Source organism: Dipteris shenzhenensis, chromosome 6, assembly GCF_047967505.1.
Source record: "Dipteris shenzhenensis isolate YYH24624 ecotype China chromosome 6, Dip_SZ_1.0, whole genome shotgun sequence".
NCBI lineage: Eukaryota > Viridiplantae > Streptophyta > Polypodiopsida > Gleicheniales > Dipteridaceae > Dipteris > Dipteris shenzhenensis.
The window spans coordinates 40,683,974-40,708,704 of record NC_141601.1 but is presented as its reverse complement, the minus strand read 5'-3'; the positions used below and the strand labels follow the sequence as shown (position 1 = coordinate 40,708,704).

Here is a 24,731-nt window from a genome sequence, read left to right as displayed (position 1 = left end):
CTTGGACCTGTCACGAGTAATCCGCATGCCAAGAATATGGTTTGCATCACCCAAGTCTTTCATGTCAAAAGACTTATGCAGTTGCTTCTTCAAAGCACTAATCTCCTGCTGAGATTTACTGGCAATTATGGTTTGCATCACCCAAGTCTTTCATGTCAAAAGACTTATGCAGTTGCTTCTTCAAAGCACTAATCTCCTGCTGAGATTTACTGGCAATTAGCATGTCATCCACATATAGAATGAGTAGCATCAAACTGCCATCCTTTGCCCGTTTGGTGTACAGGCAATGATCGGTCTCACACCTATGATACCCTTGGGACTGCATGAAGGCATCAAACTTCTTGTACCATTCTCTTGGCGCCTGCTTGAGTCCATACAAGCTCCTCTTGAGCTTACACACAAGCTGCTCTTTCCCTTTAACAGCATATCCCTCTGGCTGACTCATATAGATCTCATCATGGAGATCTCCGTGAAGAATAGCAATCTTCACATCCATCTGACATAAATCCATGTCCTCATGAGCAACAAGAGCTAACACTGCTCTCAAAGTAGTCATCTTGACTACAGGGGAAAAGATCTCATCAAAGTCAATGCCCTTCTCCTGCTTAAATCCCTTGGCAACCAATCTGGCCTTATACCTCGGTAAAGCATTTGAATCCACTTTGACTTTGTAAACCCACTTGCATGGCAAAACCTTTCTGCCTGCAGGTAGCTGCACCAAGTCCCATGTATCATTTTGAAGTAGGGAGTCCATTTCAGATTGCATGGCTTTCTCCCACTTCCTTTTCTCTGTTCTTCCCATAGCTTCCTTGAAGCTGGAAGGCTCACCACAATCTGTCAGCATGATAAAATCAGCCACATTATTGGCTCCTGGAACAAACCTGTCAGGAGGCCGTTGTACACGGGTGCTCCTCCTAACAAAATGTTCCGGATTAGGCTGCTGTCTAGCCTGTTCGTCATACATGACGGGTGGCTGTACCACCATATTCAGCTGTTCTACAGCCCCATTTGCTGGCATATCCAGTGGTGCATCATTGACAGAATTGTCTGGCTGATTTTCAGCCTGTATACCCTCTTGAACAGGGTTATCTGCAGCAGCCTGCTGCTGCATATAAATGGGCATTCTTTGCTGTCCGACATCATCATAAATAACCCTCCTGTATTCCACAGGTTGCACGGGTTCTTTGTGTACACTATCCTCTTTAAGGATGACATCATTGCTGCGTATAATCTTCCGTTTAACGGGATCCCATAACCTGTACCCCATTTCACCTTCGTCACCATAACCCATAAAGATGCATCTGGAAGACTTTGGCTCCAGTTTGGTGCGCAGTTCTTTGCGTATATGAGCAAAGCACTCGCAGCCAAACACACGTAAGTGCTTATATGAAGGTGGCTTGCCAGACCACACCTCCTCTGGCACTTTCAACTCCAAAGCCTTGTTCGGCGACCTGTTAATTATGTGAACTGCTGTTTGCACGGCTTCTGCCCAAAAGCCATGGGGCAATGCAGCATAAGACAACATACATCGAACCTTCTCCTGAATAGTTCGATTCATCCGCTCACTCACACCATTTTGAGATGCATTATGAGGGGCTGTGAGTTCCTGTTTAATGCCCTTAGCTTCGCAAAACTGTACAAAAGCATGTGACACATACTCACCCCCATTATCGGATCTAAGGCATTTCAGCCTGCGACCTGTCCGATTCTCAACCTGAGCGACAAACTTCTTGAAAGCATCTAAGGCATCGCTTTTATGCTTCAAGAAATAGACCCACACTCTGCGTGTGGCATCATCAATAAAGGTAATGAAATACTTTGCACCCCCTAGTGATAGCTGTGGCATCTCACACAAATCAGTGTGCACTAGATCAAGCGGTGCTCTATTTTGGGGAGTTCTCCTCTTATGAGGAGTCATAGAATGCTTGCCAAATATGCAATGATCACAAGTAGGCAAATCTAAAAATGAAAGAGACGGCAGATAACCCAAACGTGACAGTTCTTGCATTCCTTTAACGGACATGTGTCCCAACCGGCTTTGCCACAATGAAACCTTTGGCAGCTCGGTTATGGCAACAACATGATTACCTACACTGGAAACATAAAGAGGGTACAAGGTATCACTCTTATAACCCTCAGCCACTACAACCTGGCCATCAGTAATCACCATTTGGAATCCCCAAATGTGGTGTGGTAACCACTGTCATCCAACAAGCCAGTGCTAATCAGATTTTTCTTGATTTGCGGCACATGGCGAACACCATCAAGCATAAATATGCGTCCATCAGGGAATACTATCTGTATACTGCCAATCCCTGCAATCTGACATGCATAGTTGTTCCCAAGGTGAACAACTCCATGAGTACCTGTGTAGGAAGTAAACCACTCCCTATGAGGAGTAACATGAAAAGAAGCACCTGAATCCATGAGCCAGGTGTGCATGTCATGGCCATCAATAACCAATGTATGTGCAATTACAGCAGAAGAGCATAAAACATCATGCCTGTCACTTTCACTGTCTTCTACTGCAACATTCATTGCATCCAAGTCATCTGCCTTGGCCTTGCCTTTGCCTTTGCTTCCACTGCCTGCATCCTTTGCCTCAGCCTTCTTGGCTTTCTGATCCCGTATAAACTTGAAGCACTTAGACTTCACATGTCCCTTCTTGCCACAGTAAAAGCATTCAATATCCTTTTTGCCTCGGGACTGACTGCAGGATTTGGACTTTCTAGCAGATCTCCCCTATTGCTGAGTCCTGCCTCTTTCCTGTACCTGCAAAGCATTTGAAGACTTGCTGCCCGCATTATTCTTCCTGCTCATCTCCTCCATAAGGAGAGAGCTCTCTACATCAGCATACATAAGAGTGACATTTGAATTAGACAGGGTGGTCTTGAAAGTGTCCCAACTCTCAGGGAGGGTACACAACAAGAAAGTAGCCTTGAACTCCTCATCAAGATTCAACCCCTGTGCAATCAGCTGTGTAAAGATGGCATTGAACTCACTCAAGTGTGAGGTCATAGCTGTACCTTCCTTCATGCGAAGATCAACCAGCTTCTTCAACCAATAAACCTTACTGGCTGAACTCTTTTGGGCATACAACTCTGCTAGCCTCTGCCATAGGCCATAAGAGGTCTTTTCAGCCTGAACATTGAACACAAGAGAATCACTGAGAGTAAGCATGATAGCAGCCCTAGCGGACAAATCTAGCTCCTCCCACTCATCATCTGACATCCCAGATGGCTTGACACCCTTCACCCTTATGGGCTTAGAAATCTTCTTTAACAGAAGTACATTCAAACACTGTTCTGCCCATAATGCATAATTGTGTGCCCCTTTCAATTTCTTTATGTTCAGAATTGAAGATTCACTTCCCCCTGATGCCATATCACATAAGGAAAGTACCTGACTCCCTGTAAGTCAAAAAATGACTAAATAAAATTCTGATTTCTTAGAAAAACCTGCTCTATCAAGAGCCAGGAGCACTCACAATAGTGCTGTTTTTACTGTCAAAAAAAAATCTGCAGCAAAACAGAAAATTTTTCTCCAGTTACTGTACCTTCTGACACACTGTACCGTGCTCAAATAGGCATAAAACAGTAATTTCAGAATGCTGCAGCTGTTCCACAAGTGCTTTATCAGTGCATCATCAGCTGACGAAGCACAAAACACTGCTGTTTTGGACACTTCTCCCACCTCAGATGAGGTATTGCACTGATTTTATATTTATAAACCACTTATCATACACTGTTTTGTTCACTGAAAAGAGGCTCCAGACACTTCAGCCTGTCACAAACCTGCAACAGAGAATGGGACAAATCCCAAGCAATCACCCTTCTGCCAAGGGGATAAAAGGCATCTGAAGGTCTCAAACAGTAACTCAAGTGCTCACAAGCAAAATCTGGGCAAAAGCCCCTTGATTTTACACCTGTACCAAGTGAAAAACACCTCAACACTGAGGTAGCATAAAAATACAGCGCTCTCCTGGTACTTTCACCTGACAATGTGATGCATACACGGCCCTGTGTACACAGTAACAACACAAATCCCAAAGTACAAACACTGAAGAGGAAATCTTTTGAGCACTGTCAACGATGGACAGTTAGGGACCGAGTAAACTCGATGCGTCCTGGCCAAGCGTGGCTCAACTGAGATTTTCAAAGTGTCGTACACAGAATGTGACCTGCAAGAAATGTCACTGAATACACTACGGAAACAGACCAATGTGGGCTCCCTGGCTCCACACTGCCTCAAGGCATACACTGCATACACTTCCAGGCAAAAGCCCTATGAAATTGTCACCCAAAAGCTGAGATTTGCACTCAGCAAAAGCATAAAAGCCCTCTGCAAAATCAAGGCATTTGACCTTCCCGAAACAAGATAACTGTGCAACCACCACACACTGTGGTACTAGTCACCTCAAGCACGAGGGACACGAGGGTACTTGCTGTACCTTCTACTCACAGTTGTGAGAACTGAACAAGCGGGAATGTAGAGCAGAGTGCTCTCTCTTTTTCTTCTTTCCCCAAAAAAGAAAAACTGTTGTACCTGTTGTACTTGCTGTACCTACTGTACTTGCTGTACCTGCTGTACCTGTGCAGGGTACAAATCCAAAAAAAAGAAATTCAAAATGCACCTTCCCTGACGCAGCGACCTCCCTGACGCAGTCCGTACGGCGGCATCCGTACAGTACGGCCGCCTGTACGGTGTCCGTACGGCGGTACGGACGGCCGTACGTGACCGTACAGATTGTGCGGTGCGCAGCTAGCTGCTGCTGCGTATGCGAGCGCCCCGCGTTGCCTGCGCGCTGATCGCGCGCGTCGCCTGCGCGATGACCTGCTGCTGCCCGCGCGCGCTGCCTGCGCGTTTCCCTGCTGCTGCTCGCACGCTGCCTGGGCGCTGCCCTGCTCAATGCCGAGCTCGCTGTTGAGGTTGCTGAGGGCACGAGGCCCGAGGGGAGAGGGAGGGGTAGAGGAAGAGGGAGAGGTGAAGGCTCTGATACCAGTTGAGAGGGAAAGAGTGAGGGAGTGGAACAACGGGGAGAGAGTGAGAGAGAGGGGAGACACAAAAGATGTGGGTGTGAAGTGTTGAGCCACACCACAAACTCATAGGTTTTATTAGGATTAGGTTTTTCACCCTATGACTGCCTTAAGACAGTCATAGGTGTCATATCTTTAATAAAAGGGTGGCAATGTGCCTTTACCCCAACAGCTCCCACATCCAGGATTACTACCATTCGATGTGTCATTGCCATTGCAGCCCAACATCATTGGCAAGTGCACCAACTTGACATCAAGACCGTTTTTCTTCATGGGGATCTGCAGGAAGAAGTCTATGTCACACAACCTCCTGGCTTTGAGGTTGTTAATTCTGAAAATAAGGTATGCCGGCTTAGAAAAGCCCTTTATGATTTGAAGCAGGCACCCAGGGCATGGTATGCCGAAATTCATGCACACTTACTATCCCTTGGTTTTCAGAATAGTCCCACAGAACCCACTCTTTATGTCCGTGGGAGTGGATCTCATTTTTTAGTGCTGATTTTATATGTGGATGATATGCTCAGATACTCAGCAAATTGCAGCTTTCAAGGCTGATTTGCAGCAGATATTTGACATGTCAGACATGGGAGGGCTCCATTTTTATTTGGGCATTCAGTTTGCTCATGTTGAGGGGGGTATGATGATGTTTCAGTCCAAGTATATTGGACAGCTCCTTGATCGTTTTCAGTTTGAGGATTGCAAGCCAATCTCTACTCCAGTGGACCCTGGCTTCAAATTCTCAGCTCATGATGGGAGCCCACCATGTGATATCACTCTTTATCAGCAGGCTGTTGGATGCCTTAATTATTTATGTCACACCAGACCTGACTTGCAGTATGCAGTATGTCAGCTCAGGAGATTCATGCACGTGCCCAGTTCACAGCATTGGCAGGCAGGGAAGAGAGTCTTCAGATATCTTAGAGGCACTCAGGATTTAGCCCTCTTCTATGGTGATCAAGGTTCACTTACCATGCATGCTTACACGGATAGTGACTGGGCAGGATGTTCCAACACCAGAGTGTCACATACTGGCAATTGTTTTTTGCTTGGCAATTCATGTATCTCTTGGCTCAGCAAGAAGCAACCAACAGTTGCCACGTCTAGCTGTGAGGCTGAGTACGGGGCAGCTTTCACCGCTACAGAAGAGTGTGTTTGGCTTCGACAGTTACTTACAGATCTTGGTATTTGCCAAACATTCTCCACTATTGTCTACACTGACAGCCAGAGTGCTTTGGCCATTGCGCGTAACCCAGTGTTTCATGCGCGTACCAAGCATATTGAAGTTCACTATCATTATGTTCGGGAGCGGTTGTCAGCAGGAGACATAGAGTTGTCCTATCTTCCCACAGAGGATAACATCGCAGATATGTTTACAAAGGCACTTCCTCGTCCCAAGTTCGAAGTCTTCCGATAGGCTTTGCACTTGGTTCCCTTTGTTACATGATCTGACATTCCTTGTACATTCATATGTGGCTATATCCTTTTGGATGAACATGTGCCACCATGACCAAAAACTACCAGGTATTCAGAGACGTTTCCAGAGTTCTTCAGCCCATCCCATGAAGGGGGGCTTGTAGGCCATCTTCTGGTGGTTCTAGTGATGCCCTATAGGCCATGGTATGTGCCTTGTAGGCATAAGTGTAGGCACTTATAGTGTTAGTGCCTTTTAGGCCACATAGGACACTTAGTCCTATGTGACACCTAGGACACTTAGTCCTAGGTCTAGGTACAAGTACTTTTCTATAGGCCATGGTATGTGCCTTGTAGGCATAAGTGTAGGCACTTATAGTGTTAGTGCCTTTTAGGCCACATAGGACACTTAGTCCTATGTGACACCTAGGACACCTAGGACACTTAGTCCTAGGTGTCACATAGGACTTAGTGTCCTATGTGGCCTAAAAGGCACTAACACTATAAGTGCCTAGACCTAGGACTAAGTGTCCTAGGTGTCACATAGGACTAAGTGTCCTATGTGGCCTAAAAGGCACTAACACTATAAGTGCCTACACTTATGCCTACAAGGCACATACCATGGCCTATAGGGCATCACTAGAACCACTAGAAGATGGCCTACAAACCCCCCTTCATGGGATGGGCTGAAGTACTCTGGAAACGTCTCAGAATACCTGGTAGTTTCTGGTCATGGTGGCACATGTTCATCCAAAAGGATATAGCCACCTATGAATGTACAAGGAATGTCAGATCATGTAACAAAGGGAACCAAGTGTAAAGCCTGTCAGAAGACTTCGAACTTGGGACGAGGAAGTGCCTTTGTAAACATATCTGCGATGTTGTCCTCTGTGGGAAGATAGGACAACTCTATGTCTCTTGTTGACAACCGCTCCCGAACATGTTTTTATTTATCTAAGACTTTGACGTGACGGCTGTTCTACTTTGACTCTTTCGTACGTGCACTCTCTCTCTCTCTTCTCTCCGATCCTACAGAAACCTATAGATTTCGTCCAATTGATCCGTGCCCCTAAGGCCTCACAGTAGATAGCCAGGGCGCCCGGGACTCTCTCTAGACTCGCTGCGGGTGCCCTCAACATACAAGGCGGTGTCGTTTGCAAACTCCGAGTCAAGTAGCTCCTCCTCCTGTCTGATGGGGAGCCTCAACCCCGTGAGACCCGCCACATGTGATCTCAAATAGTAGCCCAAAGCCTCCGCCACAAACAAGAAGAGGAAGGGGGTGAGTGGGCAGCCCTGGGAGACTAAGCGAGAGAGAGGAAAGGCCTCACTTGTGTGTCCTCCGATAAGCGTCTGGCTAAATCCCCCTGCATATAGCACTGAAACTACTCTGACCCATCTGTCTGAGAAACCCAATTTCCTCATAGTGCCCTCCAAGAAAGACCACCCTACCCTGTCGTAGGCCTTCTCAAAGTCCAAGAGAAGGACGGCCAACGGCTGTGACTCCTCCCTGGATTCGTCTTTATTTCTTGTTTTCAATCTCTTTTGTTTATTTGACGTATTTTAGTAAGCATTGGGTTTGCCCAAGAGACTCCGTGGGTGTTTAGAAACCCAATATAGCTGCTTATGTTTGGGCACTGATGACAACATAAGTGTTGCTTTGCTTGCTAAGTATGTCTTCCTTTTGTATTTCATAAAGTTTTTGTTTACCTCTTTTTTCTTCTCTCTCATTTTCTCTTTTATTTTTTGTGTAGATTTTTTGTCTTTAGAACAACAAAAAATCTAAATTTGTATGATTGGACTTATTCTAGTCTTACAAAGGTATATATATATATATATATATATAGAGTGGAAATGCATGGGAATTGATTAAATGAGCAGCCGCCATTCGTCAATCGAGGGTGAGAGGCCGACTCAAACTGAAAAAACGGGCTCTATACATCTCGGGGGAAAGGAGGGGGGCTGGAGGGAGGTTGGAAAGGGAAAAGAAAAGAGAGAGGAAGGGGCAGAGGGCTGAGAAGGGAGGGAGGGAGAGAGGGGGGGGGAGGGATGAGAGTGGAGGAAATAGGCCGGGGGAGCAGGGAGAGGGGCCAGGGAGGGGGTGCGGATGAGCTGAGAGTGGAGATGGGGAGGGGAGGCGGGGAGAAGGGAGGGGGGGGATGAGGGCTGAGAGGAGGTGGGGGGCATGGGGCAGGGAGGTGGAGGGGCAGGGAGGGTGGTGGGAGGGCTGAGAGGAGGAGGGAGGGGTGCTGGGGGGGTGAGGGTGGGGACCGAGAGGGGAGGGGGGGGGCAGGGAGGCGGGGCCGGGAGGGCTGAGAGGAGAGGCGGGGGGCAGGAAGGGCAAAGATCTTCAGGTGACTCCCAGGCCAGCAGAGAAGTCTCACGTACTATGGGATCGTGACATCATTTGTATGGTATGAGGTAGGAATTACAATCCACCTTCTGGGTTCCTCATGGATGTTGGTATTGGTTCTCCCACCTATTGCATTCTCAAAACTTATGCACTAGATCTCACTGGTTCGTTACAATCCTCCATGTATAGAAAGCCAGAGATTCATTCTGCGGAGCTAGCAAAGAATAGGTGAACTGCAGCTCCTCCCCCTCTCTCCCTCAGCCACCCTCAACCCTCTTTTTTACCTCACGATGTCCATGTACATGCATATGTAAGAGTATAAACTCTGTTAAATATGAGAGAAATAGCAAGCTATCAGTCTAGCTTAGAACAACTATGCATATTCTTTTGAGTGCTTTCAGTTCAAAACTACACATGATCTCATGCTGAATACTGATTTAGAAAGTGATTTCAATTTGTCAACAGGCATTTGCAAGGACTTTTGGCAAATTGAAGGGGATGTAGGTACAGCCAGGTACATGTTTGATTTTGTATTAGCGTTATTCATTCTCTTATTCTAAAACCTTAGGGAATGAGAAGCCTTTTGAAAGGGAATTATCAGGACTCATAATGCAGTCATGTGTTCTGTCAAGATGGAAAGTGTGTAGGTAGACAAAGCATTATATTTTTTGTGAATCACCATAATTTTGGAGCAAACACAAGGCTGTTTCTTCTTTTTATTTAATATACACAAGGATTGTTATGTAGCAAGGTAAAGATGGTTGATAAACTACTAGCGGGAGTGCAAATTGCTGCTGCTGCAGAAGCCATGGCTTTGGGTGCTGCTGCTGGAATTGATACACAGGTTCTTTATGATATTATAACTAATGCTGCTGGAAGTTCACGGTGAGAATAGTTCTCATAATTTCCAGTCTTTAATATATTTACTGATTTTACTTTGTTTCGGGTTTTCTCATTATCTGCTGGGGGTTGCCTCTTACAAGCTCTTGGAAGTGTATGACGTAACTAAACAACATGTTTTGGCACAGCACTTATTGTTAGTATTGCACTTTTTGGTGAAGCATCAACAGATCTACATTGGTCTCATTGATTAGAGTATGAGTTTGATTGTCACAGCCCTCTCACATCAATTATTCTTGTAGTGCATTTGTTAACCGAGTGCCCCAAATGCTGAATGACAACCTGTTATCTGATTCCTCCATTAACAGAGTTGCCGATGGCTTGGTAAGCTTCTGTTGCTAGAAAAAAATAATTTACTTTTCCAAAGGCTCATGTTTTCTTGCACTTACTTTGGTAAACATATGTGCATGAGAGTTAATTTACTTTTCCAAATGCTCATGTTTTCTTGCAATTACTTTTGTAAACATATGTGCATGGGAAATCTTCACCTAAGGAATTGTTTGCCGGTTTTCTGTTATTGTATATCTGCTGAGCTTCCATAATTGTTAGCTTGGATAATTTTTAGGGCCTGGTACTAGACGAAGCAAGATCATTTGCTTTTCCGCTTCCATTAACGGCCATAGCACATCAACAGTTTCGTCTTGGTATGTATCATAAACTTGGAACTTTTTAGTTCATCTATCTTTAGATTTCAATCTTCTTAATTTCACAGTAGATACTCTGGACTCATTGTTTTGTCACTGAACTCAGGATGTTCATTAGGATATGGGGATTTATCCGATGCTGCAGTGGTGAAGGTGGTTACATGTCTCTTACTATAATGCATTTATTCATTGGTTATTGATTCCCTGACATGCCCTCTCCCCTTCTCTCTCTCTCTCTCTCTCTCTCTCTCTCTCTCTCTCTCTCTCAACACACACACATACACACACCCGACAGACGCAGGATTATGGAAAGCTGAGTATAAAACTTTGTTCAGACTTTGCAATTCTTAAATTAGGTGCAATCCTCAAATATAGGACACTCACTGAATGACATGGTCGGTGGGGATGTGTGGTCTAACACCATTTGCACCTTCTGTTTGTGTAAAGATATGGGAAAAGACTGCTGGAATCAGTGTTGCTGCTCCACAAATGGAGGCTGGAAAAGGATCCTCTACTGGAAGAAGGGAGGAGATTATTAAGGGAGCGATTGAAATGCAACATGTTGGCTTCATAGGGCTTGGTGCCATGGGGTTCGGGATGGCAACAACATTATTGCGGAAACAATTTTATGTTTGTGGATTTGATGTGCGTTATATACTACATTCTTCAAGTATAATAACCTTTTGCAGTTTGCAGAGCAGAAAATGCTTTGAATGGCATAAGTGACTTTTGTGTTTTGGTTTTACAATGTCTTGTAGGCATCTAGATAAATGAATAAATGGATCTTGTTGTATGGACGTATGAAAAAATACAGAATCCAAATCAAAAGAACAATCTTTTGCTTTTAAAAAAAGATTTTTGCATATTCACCAATATCCAGAGAATTTATGAACAAGAAAAGTTGTTTGGGAACGATTTTGTGGAGGTAAAAGTCGTGAAGGTCATTTTTCCTAAGGTAATTTTAAAACCACAACACAATATCTAACACTGAGTGCCATTCTAAAACCCTGAAGGTTCTTATCAGCAACTCAAAAAAAAGGGCACGTTTCATACAACATGTTTAGCATGTGGAAATCGAACATGATCATTTAGTTAAAGTGATTTTGAATTTTTGCTCCCAAAGATGAGTTCATCGTTGTATGTTCTCCTAGTCAGGAGGATACTGACGATTTTCTCACATGAGATTAGATTTTTACCCACTTTTTATTATAAATTGGAGCAAAAGATGCACCTAGATAAGGCATGCAGGAACAGACACAGGATAAAGCACATTTTGGATGCACAATTTCGGAAAGAAAGCAAAGAAAATAATTAAAAAAAAACAATTGGAATCGAAGGGAACTTTTCCTCGGTTGCAGACATCTTGGTAGATTATAGCAACACGAGGAGTTAGAACAGACCTAAGCCTAAAACCAGGCTTAGGGATAATAGCCAATGGAAGCTCCAGCACGTGGTAAAAAAGGTAATAGCTTCATGTCCCTACGCAGGCCTCTTGTTCTGCTCAAGAATCACCCTGATATTGTTGTGTGAGTCTGTCGATAAGATCATAGAAAAAAAGGGACAATTTCACAGCAGGTACATGATTTCTATGTGCAAATAAACCCGTGGATATTAAAAACCCCTAATCGTTGATGTTAGAAGTGGGTCCAATCCTTGGGTGCACCTACTAGGCCCAAGTGTTAGGCTAAGGCAAGGAATAGAGGGCTCAAAAAGTTGGGCCCAAGGGAAGAAGCATAAGTGTGTCATTGATAAGTGGGTTAGAGGATTTAATGAGCCACGTGGCAGTCCCTTGTTTGCATGTTTTGCAAGTGTTGTCTTCTCTCTCTATATTGGATGTAGGGAATCCTTCCTCTACCCCGTGAGCATTGGCATGCATCCTGAGGTCTTGTATGAAATCTGCCACGGATTTAGAGGCGGCACGCAGCCCGAGGTGCATTTACTGCTGTACAGACTTGTTTGCACAGATTTTGAGGACTTTTGCCTGGATGTACAGCCCTGCTGCACACAAATCGAGGCCAATTGCTGATTGTGTGGACCTGTTGCACATATCCCAAGGCAGTACTCTGATTGTACATACTATTTGCACTCGTCCCAAGGCCCATCGCAGGCTGTACAGATCATCTTGCACACATTTCGATGCAGATTGTTGATTGTACTGCTCATTTGCACGTATCCTGAGGCAGGCTGCTGGCTGCACGGATTTCTCTCTCCTGCCCGTGATATTCTCCATGCTGAATTCTATCTCTCTCCCTCTCCTAGCTGACCATTTCTCTTGCTGGCCTCTTGCTTTGTGGATGTGCTGCCTCCTAGATATGTTCCAACTTGGAACAGAGTACGTGGGAGCTGGTTTGACACCCGTGGAAGCTGAATCGATCTCATTTGTTGCTGTTCCTTCATTTTCTCGTGATTGAAGGTCATCTGTGCGCTGCTAGGGGCCAGGATAGAGGATAGGTGCGAGGTTAGAGCTCGCCCCTCTTCCATGGACAGTGGGTACGGTTGTTCTGGCCTTCATTTGGATTCCATTTGTCATTTTTTAAGCTTGTTGTTGCTCTTTTGTTGTTCGAAGTTCTCTCTTAGCCATTCAGCGTGTGGACAGACACCCATACACAGAGGGTGTGCCTAGATTGGTGCCAGAGGGACACTGTTGTGGATCTCTTTGTGCCTTGAGGTCACTTGTGCAGTTTGGGATTTGTGTTGTTAAATTGTCGCCCTGAGAGGCTAGACATTGGATTGTGGGACTGCCAAATAAAGCAAGTTGGGTGCCTTGTGGAATGCATTGTCAGCTGTCATTTGGACACAGACAATGGGAAATGCCTTAGCCTTGTCTTGGCAATTGGGTGCTAGTGGTTCTTGAAATTGGATGCCTATTGAAGCCAAGAATTGGCTTGGACAGTGGATTTGCTAGAGAAGCAAAGTGCAAGGGTGAGCCCTTATTGTAAAAGAAAATTCCATTGACAGAAGCAGTAAATAAATACCAAAAGGGGCGCCAAGGCATTTGGGGCCAATCTGTGTCTTTTGGGCACCAAGGCATTTGGGGCCAATCTGCATCTTTTGTGTATGGTTTCTAAGCAAGGCATTCTAGCCTCCCTTTCAATGTGTTTAAAGTTGGTTTCTTAGTGGTATTTGACTAATGGAAGTGGATGGCTATGATTGATGTGGATGACCAATTAGTTATAGTTTACTGCCCTTTAGCTTGCTAGAGGCCGGTTTCAGTGGTTCCATTCCTAGGATCATCAGTCCTAGAAGTGCTGGGACAAGGAAGCTTTTGCTGCATTTTTTATTATAGCCACTAAGTTCAACTACGATGGTGAACACACCTAGTGATCGGAAGGAGGACTCAGAGTCCTTTGACTTTGAATATAGGCCATTGCATGAAGATGACGAAGAGCAGAATGATGGGGTGCACGATAATGAGGAACTAAATGTTTCCTTAGAGCATGCCACTAAGGCTTCTCAAGATGAGGCAGATGAGGCACCAGAACTAGACGCAGAAGCTCTTTTAAAGGTAGAGTTGGCAAGTGGAGTGGGCACCCTCACACAGTTGACACAAAACCTTGCTGAAATTTTGAATGCTCCTTCAAAAAGTAAAAAGACAGCCAAAAACAAGCGGAAGCAAAGGCGCCATACATTTGGTCCTGGAATGGGAAATCCCCAACAGGCCAATAATTTTCAGTCCGTTAACCAAGGACAGCAAACTTTTCCTCCGTCAGTGAAGCACCAAGGGTACTTTGGAGGAGGCTCTGTTTTTCAGGCAATGGTTGGACAGCCCAGAGAAGGGATGGCAATGCCTGCCACTTAAGTTGGCAAGTTTGCAGCCAGGAATGCAGAGTTTTCAGCAACCTATGATGGGAGGTATGCAGCTGGAAATGCCAACATGATGTATGCCAATTTAGGGATGCAGCCAAGAAGGCAAATGGGAATGCCTGGGATGATGGGTGGTTCAATGAACATGCCTCAGATGCAAGGGGTGGGACCTGGAATGGTCAACCCAGCCATAAGTGGCAGTAATGCACAGAGCATGGGACAGACGACAGCACCTCCATTTTTGCAGCCACTTGTATATGACAATATTGCAACCAAGGGTAAGTTGAAAGACTTCAAAGAAGGTGGGGCTGCAGTAAAGTAGGAGACTTTCAATGGAATGCACAATAGGTTGAAGGCCTTGATCTTTGTGCAGCAGTTTGATGCAGCATGTGCTGGCAGGAATTTTACAGAGTCATCAAAGATCAGAAAGGAAGCCACCTCTCCAAAGGCAATGCACTTCAGTGGTGGACCAACTTGCTTCTGCAGGGTAGAGCTCCTGCAACTTGGGTGGAGTTCAAGCAAGTGTTTTCAGCTGCTTGGCTCACAACCACCTTTGAGGTGGATATTATGACAACTTGGCATAAGCTTGACGCATCAAATTGCAAGAACCTGGAAAAGTACAATAAGAAGTTTGGGAAGCATTGCTGCATGTGAGTTCTTACAAGTGTGTGGAGATGTCAGAACAGATCAAAAGGCACTGTTGTGGGTTGCCAAAAGAAATCTGGGACTACTGCACTAAACTAAAGTCTCTAACATGTCTTAACTCATAGGAAATTGCCATGACAACTTATGCTCTCTTGCAAGGAAAGACTTTGGGGTTTAGGGGCAGCAGCCAGGAAGCTCCTAAAAAGTTTAGGAAGTTTGGACAGCCTTCTAAGGCTCGGTTTGTTGCAAGATGGAGGCAAGTACCACCTTGGTAGAAAATGACAGCCGAAGAGAAGAAGGCACTTTATGATGCCAACAGGTGCTACATATGCAAGGAAGAGGGCCACAGAGCATTTGAATGTCCGAACAGATAGAGGAGGGGAGCAGGGTGAGCAAAGGGAAGAAAAGAGCCAAAGCCCATGGCTGGTCTTATGCTGGATGTGATTGGGGGCAAACAGAATGTGGATACCACGGAGCTATGCAGAGCATGGGGAAAAAATCGATGACCAAACAACTTTGTTCTTCTTTGACTCAGGGGCCCGTGCCAATTTCACCTATCCGGAGCTGGGTGAAAAATTGGGCATCAAAGCAGAAGAGATTGGACCTTTTTGTGATGCAGATATGGCTTGTCCTGGGCACAGTAAGTAGTCACTCCGGTAATTGGCAAGTTACACATGCACATTCAGATCTATGTGGACAAAGCGGAGTTTTACAACGTGCCTTTTACAACGTGCCTTTGAATGGATGCGATGTTCTATTGGGTACACCTTGGCACTACAAGGTGGGGGCTCTTTTGGATGCCAGAAACAAAGCGCTGACTTTCCTTCCAAATTAACTTCACCTGTTTGCAATCCCATAACAATGCTAAGAAGAGAAAAGGAAAAAAAAAGAAGACATTTTGGTATAGCCATGCCATAAACGCTAAGATGAATCAAGAATTAAAAAATAAACCAAGAAGTCTTGTAATTCCATGCTAGATATGCAATTGACCAAACAACCTCAATGGCAATGATGATGCCTCTCAGAGCAATGCATGCATTGAATTTTTTACAAAATCAATGAGATGAGGTTCCCCAAAGAAAACAACATATTCTACAGTGCCTCCTATCCTCATTGAGATGGAGGAGCTATTATTTTTAGATGTTGTTGGGAATACCTAATTCTATTGAACATAGACGTGCCACATATCATCTCTAATGATCTGAAGGAACTCCTCTTGTGCCAATTGCATGGTAGGCATGTTGAGGGTGTGGCATCTATCATCCCCTTCGATTGTAAGTTGCATAGATGATGAAAGGGCCCTCCCTCATAATCTTAGTATGCCCTCCTCGGTCATGCCATACTCTTTGATCTTCTCTAGGTATGTGATAATATGAAATAAGACATTTGTGTGAGAGGTCATAATGCAAACTCTAAGAGTACGATATCATGCGGGGTACACCTCTTCTTACAGATCATGCATGAGAGCATCATGACTTGTAGGAAGGATATTACAATGGAATGACCTTGTAGGTGTCATGTGAGCCATTCCGGTTCACTTACCTAGTTTTTGGTTATTAGGGTTTGGGTGCCATGTTACTAGTTTTGGGGCTTAGTATGTAAGCCAACATTGCACTTTAATTTTAGTGTGGAGTTGACTTTAGTTGCTCATGGTGGATACAAGCTTTCCAAGCTTTCTTCCTTTCGACCAATGTTCATTTTCCTTTCAAAGCAAGGTTCCGTGCCTATAGCCTTTCCTTCTGCATCCTCCTATCCTTGTTTGTGGGTTTTGTCAGGAAGAGCTACTAGCAAGGTCCGTGAAGCCTCTTAACTCAAGAGCAGCTTGTTTTTCTTGTTAAAGCCTATCTCCACACTCTGCTGAATGCACACATAGCCTGCTTAAATTAGTTACAGCTCATTTTCTAGCTTCCCACAGGTGCAATGATGTTTTTTTTTTTTTTTTTGCATCCTTTCAGCTTTCGAGAAGGAAAGGTTGCTATAAGCTGTTTCCATACTACACCATTACTAGTGTATGCATACATACATGATGTTTGTACAATTGTATTGATGTCCATACAGTCGTACAAACTCGAAATTGTATTATTATTATTACTGTTTTTTGAAGCAAGAACTCCCAAAATTGCATTTTGTGCATTTTGAAGCCCAAAAAAAGGGGAAATTTCACTTGTACATTTGTATGGAAATGTCTTAAGGTCAGCCTATTGTTTGTGTAGTGATTGTGCATAATTTGGTGATTCTCAACATGTTTTGGGATCCGACATGCATCTTGAGATAGATCATTTCTGTAAATTTTTGTACTTTATGCACAAGCCAGCTTGGGATAAGTTGTGGGTTAGCATCATACCTTGGGAGTGAAAATTGTGCGCGTACAATTGAGCGTGGTCCACAGTCCATGAAGGAATTTCATGGTTTTGTCCCTTATTTCTTTCTATAACTAGATGCCACCTATGTGAACCGGTTGGCATAACGGTCGACCGATTCGGAGGCCCAAATACACCTCTCATTGTCCACCATGGGGACTCTCGAGAAGTAACTTTCAAGCTGATTGAGCCATAATGGTCAAGCGATTCGGAGGGCCCAAATATACTTCTCATTGTCCAATATGGGGACTCTTGAGAACTAACTTTCAAACTGATTGAGCCACAAAATCAATACCAATGTGCTAGTTTTGTCGTCATACCTTTGTAAATTCAATCTACCTGGGAAGGACATGTTCTGGTCCCTCTCCAGAATCCTTGATGCCTGAGGCTTGATTAGAGAGAGTAGTGCCTCATCTCATTCTTCGTTTTCTTCTTGTGATGTTATGATGAGCTCTTCCTTCTCTTTTTGCGTTGCGTGTTGCGCGCATCTCTAGCCTCTGGGCAACTTCCTTCGCTTCTTGAGCTGCTCGGAGACATCCTTCTTTGGCTTCCTGCCCCATCCTGATCTTCCCTCAGCTCCTAAGTTGTAGAATTTGGGCGACGAAATTTTACGATTGCTGAGCCTCCATCTGTATCATGGTCTGCATCATGGCAATCATGGCTGATGGGAACACTTTCGCCTCCACTAGTGGAGGTGCTGTTGGTGGTGGTATTGTTGGCGGGGTTGCCTCCTGTGTTGAAGCCACCTCTTCCTCCATGGAAGATTCTCTAGAACTCATGATTGATTTGCCAAAGTGTGTCTGTACCATAAACTAGACTGCCTTCCCTTATCTTCTCCTCACATTCTAAGGAAAGGAAGCACTGAATCTCTGGTACCAATGTAATACTCCAGATGACTAGCTCCCTCTCTCTCTAGCCTGTTATCTTTAGCTGCGCGGAATGAATGAAGCACATAATACTCATGTGCTTTGCTGTGAGTGCATGTGAGAATGAGGCGGGATCAGGTTGTAACAGCCCCCCTCCAAAGAGAATATTTATTGTTATTGCTGAGCCAAAAAGCTGAATATTAATTGTTGCCCATAGTCAGAGAACAAGCTGAAAGGGGAGACCCTTCTTGTGAGGACGAGATTAAGAGATGCAGGCTGCTCCTCTCCTCCTTCTCCTTGTTTGGTGTCCATGCTGAGGCTGAGGACCTGCTGCTGTTGTAGGCTGATCTGCTTGTTGAAGGTTGATTCTCGAATGAGGAGGTGATGGCTCCTTTTATAGATTTAGGGCAGATCTGCTGGCCAACTGAGTTGTGTCCAAATCTTCCACAAACTGGCCCGACTTGCTCCAGATTGGACTGCTGCCACCCCAGTGTACTGTTGACCTGTTGCTGATATCAACTGTTGACGTCTGATGTATATGCAATGTGCATGCTTTGTACCTGCGCCTGATATCTGATGTTCTGCACCTGTCCTGTTGTATTCATATGGTTGCACGTGACGTTAGCAGCCCGTGTAGCCTGTATGGCTACTGTCCTATGTCTACTGCAGTCCTGGGCTGCAAGGTGCTGCAGAGCTGCCAACAAGGCAGTTGTGCCATGGGCTTGCAGATTGGCCCATGACATCATATGTGCACAAACATGTACTAGTGGAACTCATGCCTAGCATATAGCAGCCCACAGATACTTTATGTGAGATGTTGTGTCCCAAGAGACTGAGAGCATACAACCCATTGCTTTGCCACATCAACATGACACTCACGTGACATGGAGTTTGATATGTTGCTAGATATTCAGCCACATGTTGATGTGCAGTCTGAGACTTTAGGTGCAATTTCGCTTTTTGTAAAAATAAAAAGTGATATATTCCATTCAAAACGAATCATACAACAGGTGGGAGAGAAAGTACTCTATCCCTAGCCACAACAATGTGGCTAAAAAGCCATGGAGGTGGTCTAAAATGCCACGACATCCCAAAAGGGGTCAAATGAAAAAATAATGAGCAGTCCCTTGTCCTCATGAAGGATAAAAGTCTCCCACGAGCTGCCAAAGAGGTGCCTGTACACCGCTCCCACTGACTCCTGAGAGTGAAGATAATCTCCACCCAAATGGAAGCAAGAGTGTCAGCCTCCGTGCATAAATGACCCCCAAGGACAAAAGAACATCGCGAACACCATATCTGCCATAGGGTAATACTAGAAATCACCTCCCAGGCTGACCCTGTAGGTGAAGTAGGCTTGTAATCCTGAGCTAGTACTGGTACCAAAAGTAAGTCCTGCGGCTCCATGATGCTAACATCTGTGGGACCCCGTCTCTGGCGATACTGCATGGAGAAACCGTGGTCTCCTGGCTCTGACTCATAGAGGGCAAAGGCTCCAAATCCTCTCCCCCATATGGCTACGCCCCATGTCATCAGAAAGGACATGGATGTAACATATGAGAACATCTTGAAGATACCTATCCAAACCACTCTAGAGCTGGGGCAGCTCCATAAACAATGCTTACTAGATTCCTCTGCTGGCTGACAACGCATACACAAGGAGGGTCTACCCATCTGCTGAAGCCAAGTACCCACAGGTATACCCCTATGAATAGTGAGCCAAAGGAAGTAGGAGACTTTCCTGGCTCTACTGATGCCCCAAAAGTGAGTCCAGTAACTCAACAAGAGCTCTGTAGTAAGTCCCTGTGCGTGCCAATACTGTGGGGCAGATGGTAGATGATGAGAGTCTCTCTGCTGAAGCGTGTAACCTGCCCTCGTCGAGTACTGGAAAAAAGAAAGAGGACGGGCACTTGCCACTGGTGCAGGCCACGCCCACTCCCGTGGGTCCCAGTCAAGCTCTGCAAGAGGTCGACCCTGAAAGATCCAAAGTCTCCATCTAGGATCCTCTGCAATGGTCAACCTGGAAGGATCTGTGGCCCATTCCTTACCAAGGCAACCAATGACCCTGACTCTCGAGCTCTTGTCGATCCAAGGGCTGAGTGGGATACAATCTGTGAGAGGAGTCCGTCTTAAAATAAGTAAACGGTGCTAGTCCTAAACGAACTCCAATGCATAGCCCAGCCTCACTAAAACAACTTGACCAAGTAGGGACGGGATGAACATAGGCTGAATCTGTAAGCATATCCCTCCACCCCTAAGGAATAGCTCTCATGATCAGTAATCTAGTGGCAACAATCTATCCAAGTGGCCCGTGTCTATCTCTGATCTCCTCCTCTGACATCTCCACACCTCCCCTGAACCAATCTCCGACTATCACAACCCCCTGAGCATGCCATCTGGCCAAGGGAGTCCTAAGTTCTGTACCAGGGGAAGATCCCTGATACCGAACCAGGGGGTTATGATATAGTGGCTGTCGGGCAATTTCCTCTCTGGAGGAGGGAACTGCTCTGATGAGGTGTTGTCAGAAAAGATCCCATATCTGTATAAGCCTTTTCACAAGTGGTGAGGAAGGCTGAGAATGCTGGTCCGTCAGGAAAATCCAACTGACTCTACCTGCCCACTGGCCTGCTGCTCTGGGGGTACACTGGTGAATCCCATGCAGCAGGAACTGCTTCCACGGCTGATCTCTTGGAGTCAAACCTCTAACAAGAAGTTTGACTAAAAGGGCTCTGCTCTGCAACTCAGGATCAAGAACTCCAAGTCCTCCCTGCGAGGCGGGTGAAGTGATAGTATCCCATGAAACCCTGGCCCTAGTGTGTGCAGAACCATCACCACCACTCCACAGGAAGTTCCGAAGCAATCTCCTCACTTCACGGATCGAGTCAGCAGGAAAGCACCAACATGACGCAACATACCACATAGTCGCTAGTAGAACCTAGTTGAGGAGTACCAGCGCTCTTCCGGCCAAAGAAAGTATAGCCGTGCTCCAGTAGGCTAGCTTTCTCCGGATGCTCTCAAGAACTGGGGCAAACTGTTGCGTCGGGGATACCTCAATGCCAACCTGAAAGCCTAGATATCTCGTGGAGGTGCCTCTGGGAATCCATACAAAGCCTCTGTCTCCTCCCCATGCTGGGGTATCCTGCTGAGCTCCTGTCCAGATGCCTTTTGATTTGTTCCAATTGACAAGTCCTCCTGAGGCTAGGCAGAACTTGTCAATTGAATCCGCAGCAGTAGCAAGACTATATGCATCTCCTCTGACTGTCAGTGCCGTGTCGTCAACAACAAACTCAGTGTCCAGAAGCTCCTGCTCCTGCTGGATAGGTAGATGGAGGCCCAAAGTGCCATGACTGGTAGCCTGCATAAAGTATCCCATAGCCTCTGCTACGAAAAGGAAAAGGTAAGGTGCAAGCGGGCATCCCTGTTGTACTGATCTGGATAGCTGAAAAGCCAATCCTCTGCCTCCACAGACCACCATCCTGCTAGAGGAGTGGGAGTAAAGAGAGGAGACCCAAGAAATCCATCTATCATTGAAGCCTAGCCTCCTCATAGTGCCCTCCAAGAAACCCCAGTCCACCCTATCATAAGCCTTCTCAAAATCGAGGAGAAGAACTGCAATCTCTTGTTGACTCTCCTTCGCCCAGTGAGTGGCCTCCCAAAAAGTGAAGATGTTATCCAAGATACTCCGATCTTGGACAAATCCTGTCTGAGTAGCTTTGATGATATCTGGCAGCAAAGGCTTTAGGCGAAGAGCCAAGGTCTTCGCTAGGATCTTGTAGGCTGTCCCTAAAAGTGTAATGGGTCTCCAATTACGAAGGACTGTCTTGTCTCCCCCTTTCGGGATAAGACAAATCAAACCTGTGCATAATGTCTCGCCCAAAGATCCTGAATCAAGAGCCTCTAAAAAGGTTGAGAGTAGATGAGGCCCAATCGTATCTCAAAGAGCTCTAAAAAGAAGTGGCGACAAACCGTCCTCCCTCGGGCATTTGTCTCTGGGTAGCTCATGTAACGCATCCGTGATCTCCAAGAGTGATAGTGGGCTATCCAAAACATGACTCATCCTGTCTGAGACCATGAGGGGGACATGGCTCCAAATCTCCTCTCTGGCTCTGATCATCTCCTCGGTGAATGGATCGGCGGTGTAAAGAGTGGAGTAAAAATCAGAAGTGATCTCAACAAGACGGTGAGGGTCCATTTGAAGAGACCCGGCCTCATCCACAAGTCTACGAAGGCTGTCCGAAGAGTATTTCTGACCCACTGCCCTGAAGAATTCTCTAGAACATCTATCCCCCTTCTGAATCCAGAAAGTCTGCTGAGAGTAAAACCTGAGCTGGGCCCTCCTGCCCTGAATCTCCTCTAGTCTCTCCTGAGCCTCCGAAAGCTGCCCTCTGATGAAAAGAGAATGAGGAAAACTATGAATCAATCTCTGAAGTTGAAGTCTGGATACCTCCGCTCTTGCATTCCGATCTCTGATTCTAAGCTTTTCCTTCTCCTCTTTTGCCCTCAACTGGCAGGCCATGCTAACTCTAGCCAAAGCCCTTTCTACCCACAACAACCAGCCCTGATCCACAGGAGTGTCCACTGACAACCAAGTCTCTCTCAACCGTTCCACGAACTCTCTATCCTGAAAGACAAAGTTCGAAACTCTGACAGAGCCTGTGCTCTCCAATCGAGAGCTCCAATCGAGAGGTAGGAAGAATTTGTAATAGGACTGGAGCATGGTCAGATAAAACATAACCCGGGCGAATCCCAATCTGTCCTCCTCTGGCCTGACCCCAATGGCCAATATAAAACCTATCAAGTCTGACCAAAGAAAGAGAGCCATGGAAAACCCCGGACCAAGAGAACTGAAGACTGTCTGCCAATTGACGAAAGTTGTCCAATCGAGCAGCATCATGAAGTCCAACATGCAAAACAAAACTATCCCACTCCACTCTCTCCCTGTCGGAAAGGCCACCCTCTGTCTGACCCGACTTGTCTTCAACGAATTCAACCATGTTGAAGTCACCTCCAATAATCCAGGTGTTTGCCTGAGGAAGGGACTCTCTAAGCTGTCTCCAAAAAGCACGTCTGTGAGCTGGATCCGTGGGAGCATACACATTAAGAACACCAACTACTATGTTCTCAATATGAAGAATAACATAGCATGCTCTGCTCTCCACTAGTTTACCCTCTTGGGTGATCTCTGAGGCCCACCTAGCTGAAACTGAAATGCAAACTCCTCCTCTCGTGCCATCCGCTGGGCTCCAAAAGTTTCGGCTCTGTCCTCTGAGTAAGGATCTGCATCTGTCAATCCTGTCCTGGGAGAGCTTATGCTCTTGGATAAGCACAATGTCTGGAGGGGACCCTGAGGAAATAAACCGAAGGGAGTCCCTAAGCAATTGCAATCTAGGAACTCCCAATCTATGACCATCCGCATCTGAGGTAAATCTGCGGCCGTTCAGTCCTCTCACATTCCAAGATATGATGGACAACCTAGACATCGGATGGAAGTGAGGGAGTGCCAGTGGCAACGGCATAAAACTCTCTCTCTGACGGCTCAATCCAAAGTCGGTCTCTGATCAAACTCCAAATCTGTCCCAACTCATGTGAAATGGCTCCATCCAAGGGAATAGTACTCTGGCGCGAACCAAGGAGCTGAAAGTCAAACCAACCAGCACTCCTGGGCAAATCAAAGTCTCGATGAATCTCAAAGAACAGAAACAGAAAGGCCCTGCCACCGAAGCCAGGTCGAAGAGTCCTAGGGCAAGAATGAATCTGCGAGCCGACAAAATGGTGAACGGATGAAAACTGAGTCATGCTCATAAGCTGTCTAGCAATCTCACTATCAAGTAACTCAGCTAACCAGCTTTCGCTCCCCCGAGATCGAAAGCTACCAGCGGAGAAACGAAGAACATGCCCCTCTCTGGAGAGAGTAGCTGATCCGAAGTACTACTCTACCTCCTCTGACCATCGGCAAAACACCGGTAGAAGTTCCAATCAAGTGAGGGAGTCTGTGATAACCCCTTGAGCCAAAAAGGGCCAAAACTCAACGGGCAGATCTCTGTCAACCATCCTGGGGTCAGGTCTAGGAGTCTGAAGAGCTGAAAAGGGCTGAGCCGTCCTGACTCTGCTCCTGGAATAGGTGAGAGGGAGAGGAAGAATCTGCGACGAGGTGCCTGTCCGCATGGGTGACTGAAACTCTCGCTCGATCTCATCTGCTAGGATCTCCCAATCCTCACGCCTGTCTGGGTACTGAGCAAAATCTGTGACCGCACTCGCAAAAGATTTGGATACACCAAGAGTGAAAAGCTGCGAGGACGAGGCTGTGCTGGGAGGGGTATCCAAAAGGACGCTCCGCATAGCAACAAAGGAAGGTATTGTGCGATAGGGTTGTGCAAGGGATCTCGAGGGAACCTCGTATAGGTGCATGAGATCCTGGGACGGGCTCTGACTCTGACCCGTGTCATAAAATACCACTCTCTCGACGGGCTGCTGGGGAGAGGCATCCATCACCGTAACTGGAGCGTGAGCAGTCTCTTGCTGAAAAACTATCTCTGTAACCAATATCTGAGACTCCGGGGTAGTGGTGTCTAGTGTCATCAAATCCTGAACTACTGTCTCCTACTAATTGAGAAGACCTATCTGTGGATGGTCCTCCGCATCTCCCCTTTCCGGGGTCTCCTGCCATGTAACTCGACACCCTGATCTACCGTCTCCTGCACAGTGTCAAGACCTGCTTG

The 24,731-nt window shown here is 46.0% G+C and overlaps 1 protein-coding gene across 1 annotated transcript in view; it reads left to right on the top strand.

Moving 5' to 3' along the window:
- The window catches only part of LOC147901170 (ketose-bisphosphate aldolase class-II family protein), a 386,949-nt gene that overhangs the window by 67,253 nt on the left and 294,965 nt on the right, over positions 1 to 24,731 (top strand). The window contains exons 7-12 of the mRNA XM_087375500.1: positions 9,262 to 9,310; positions 9,544 to 9,681; positions 9,939 to 10,020; positions 10,262 to 10,340; positions 10,447 to 10,493; positions 10,788 to 10,985. Of these exons, the coding sequence (XP_087231626.1) occupies positions 9,262 to 9,310; positions 9,544 to 9,681; positions 9,939 to 10,020; positions 10,262 to 10,340; positions 10,447 to 10,493; positions 10,788 to 10,985 (593 nt within the window). The remainder of the gene's footprint in view (positions 1 to 9,261; positions 9,311 to 9,543; positions 9,682 to 9,938; positions 10,021 to 10,261; positions 10,341 to 10,446; positions 10,494 to 10,787; positions 10,986 to 24,731) is intronic.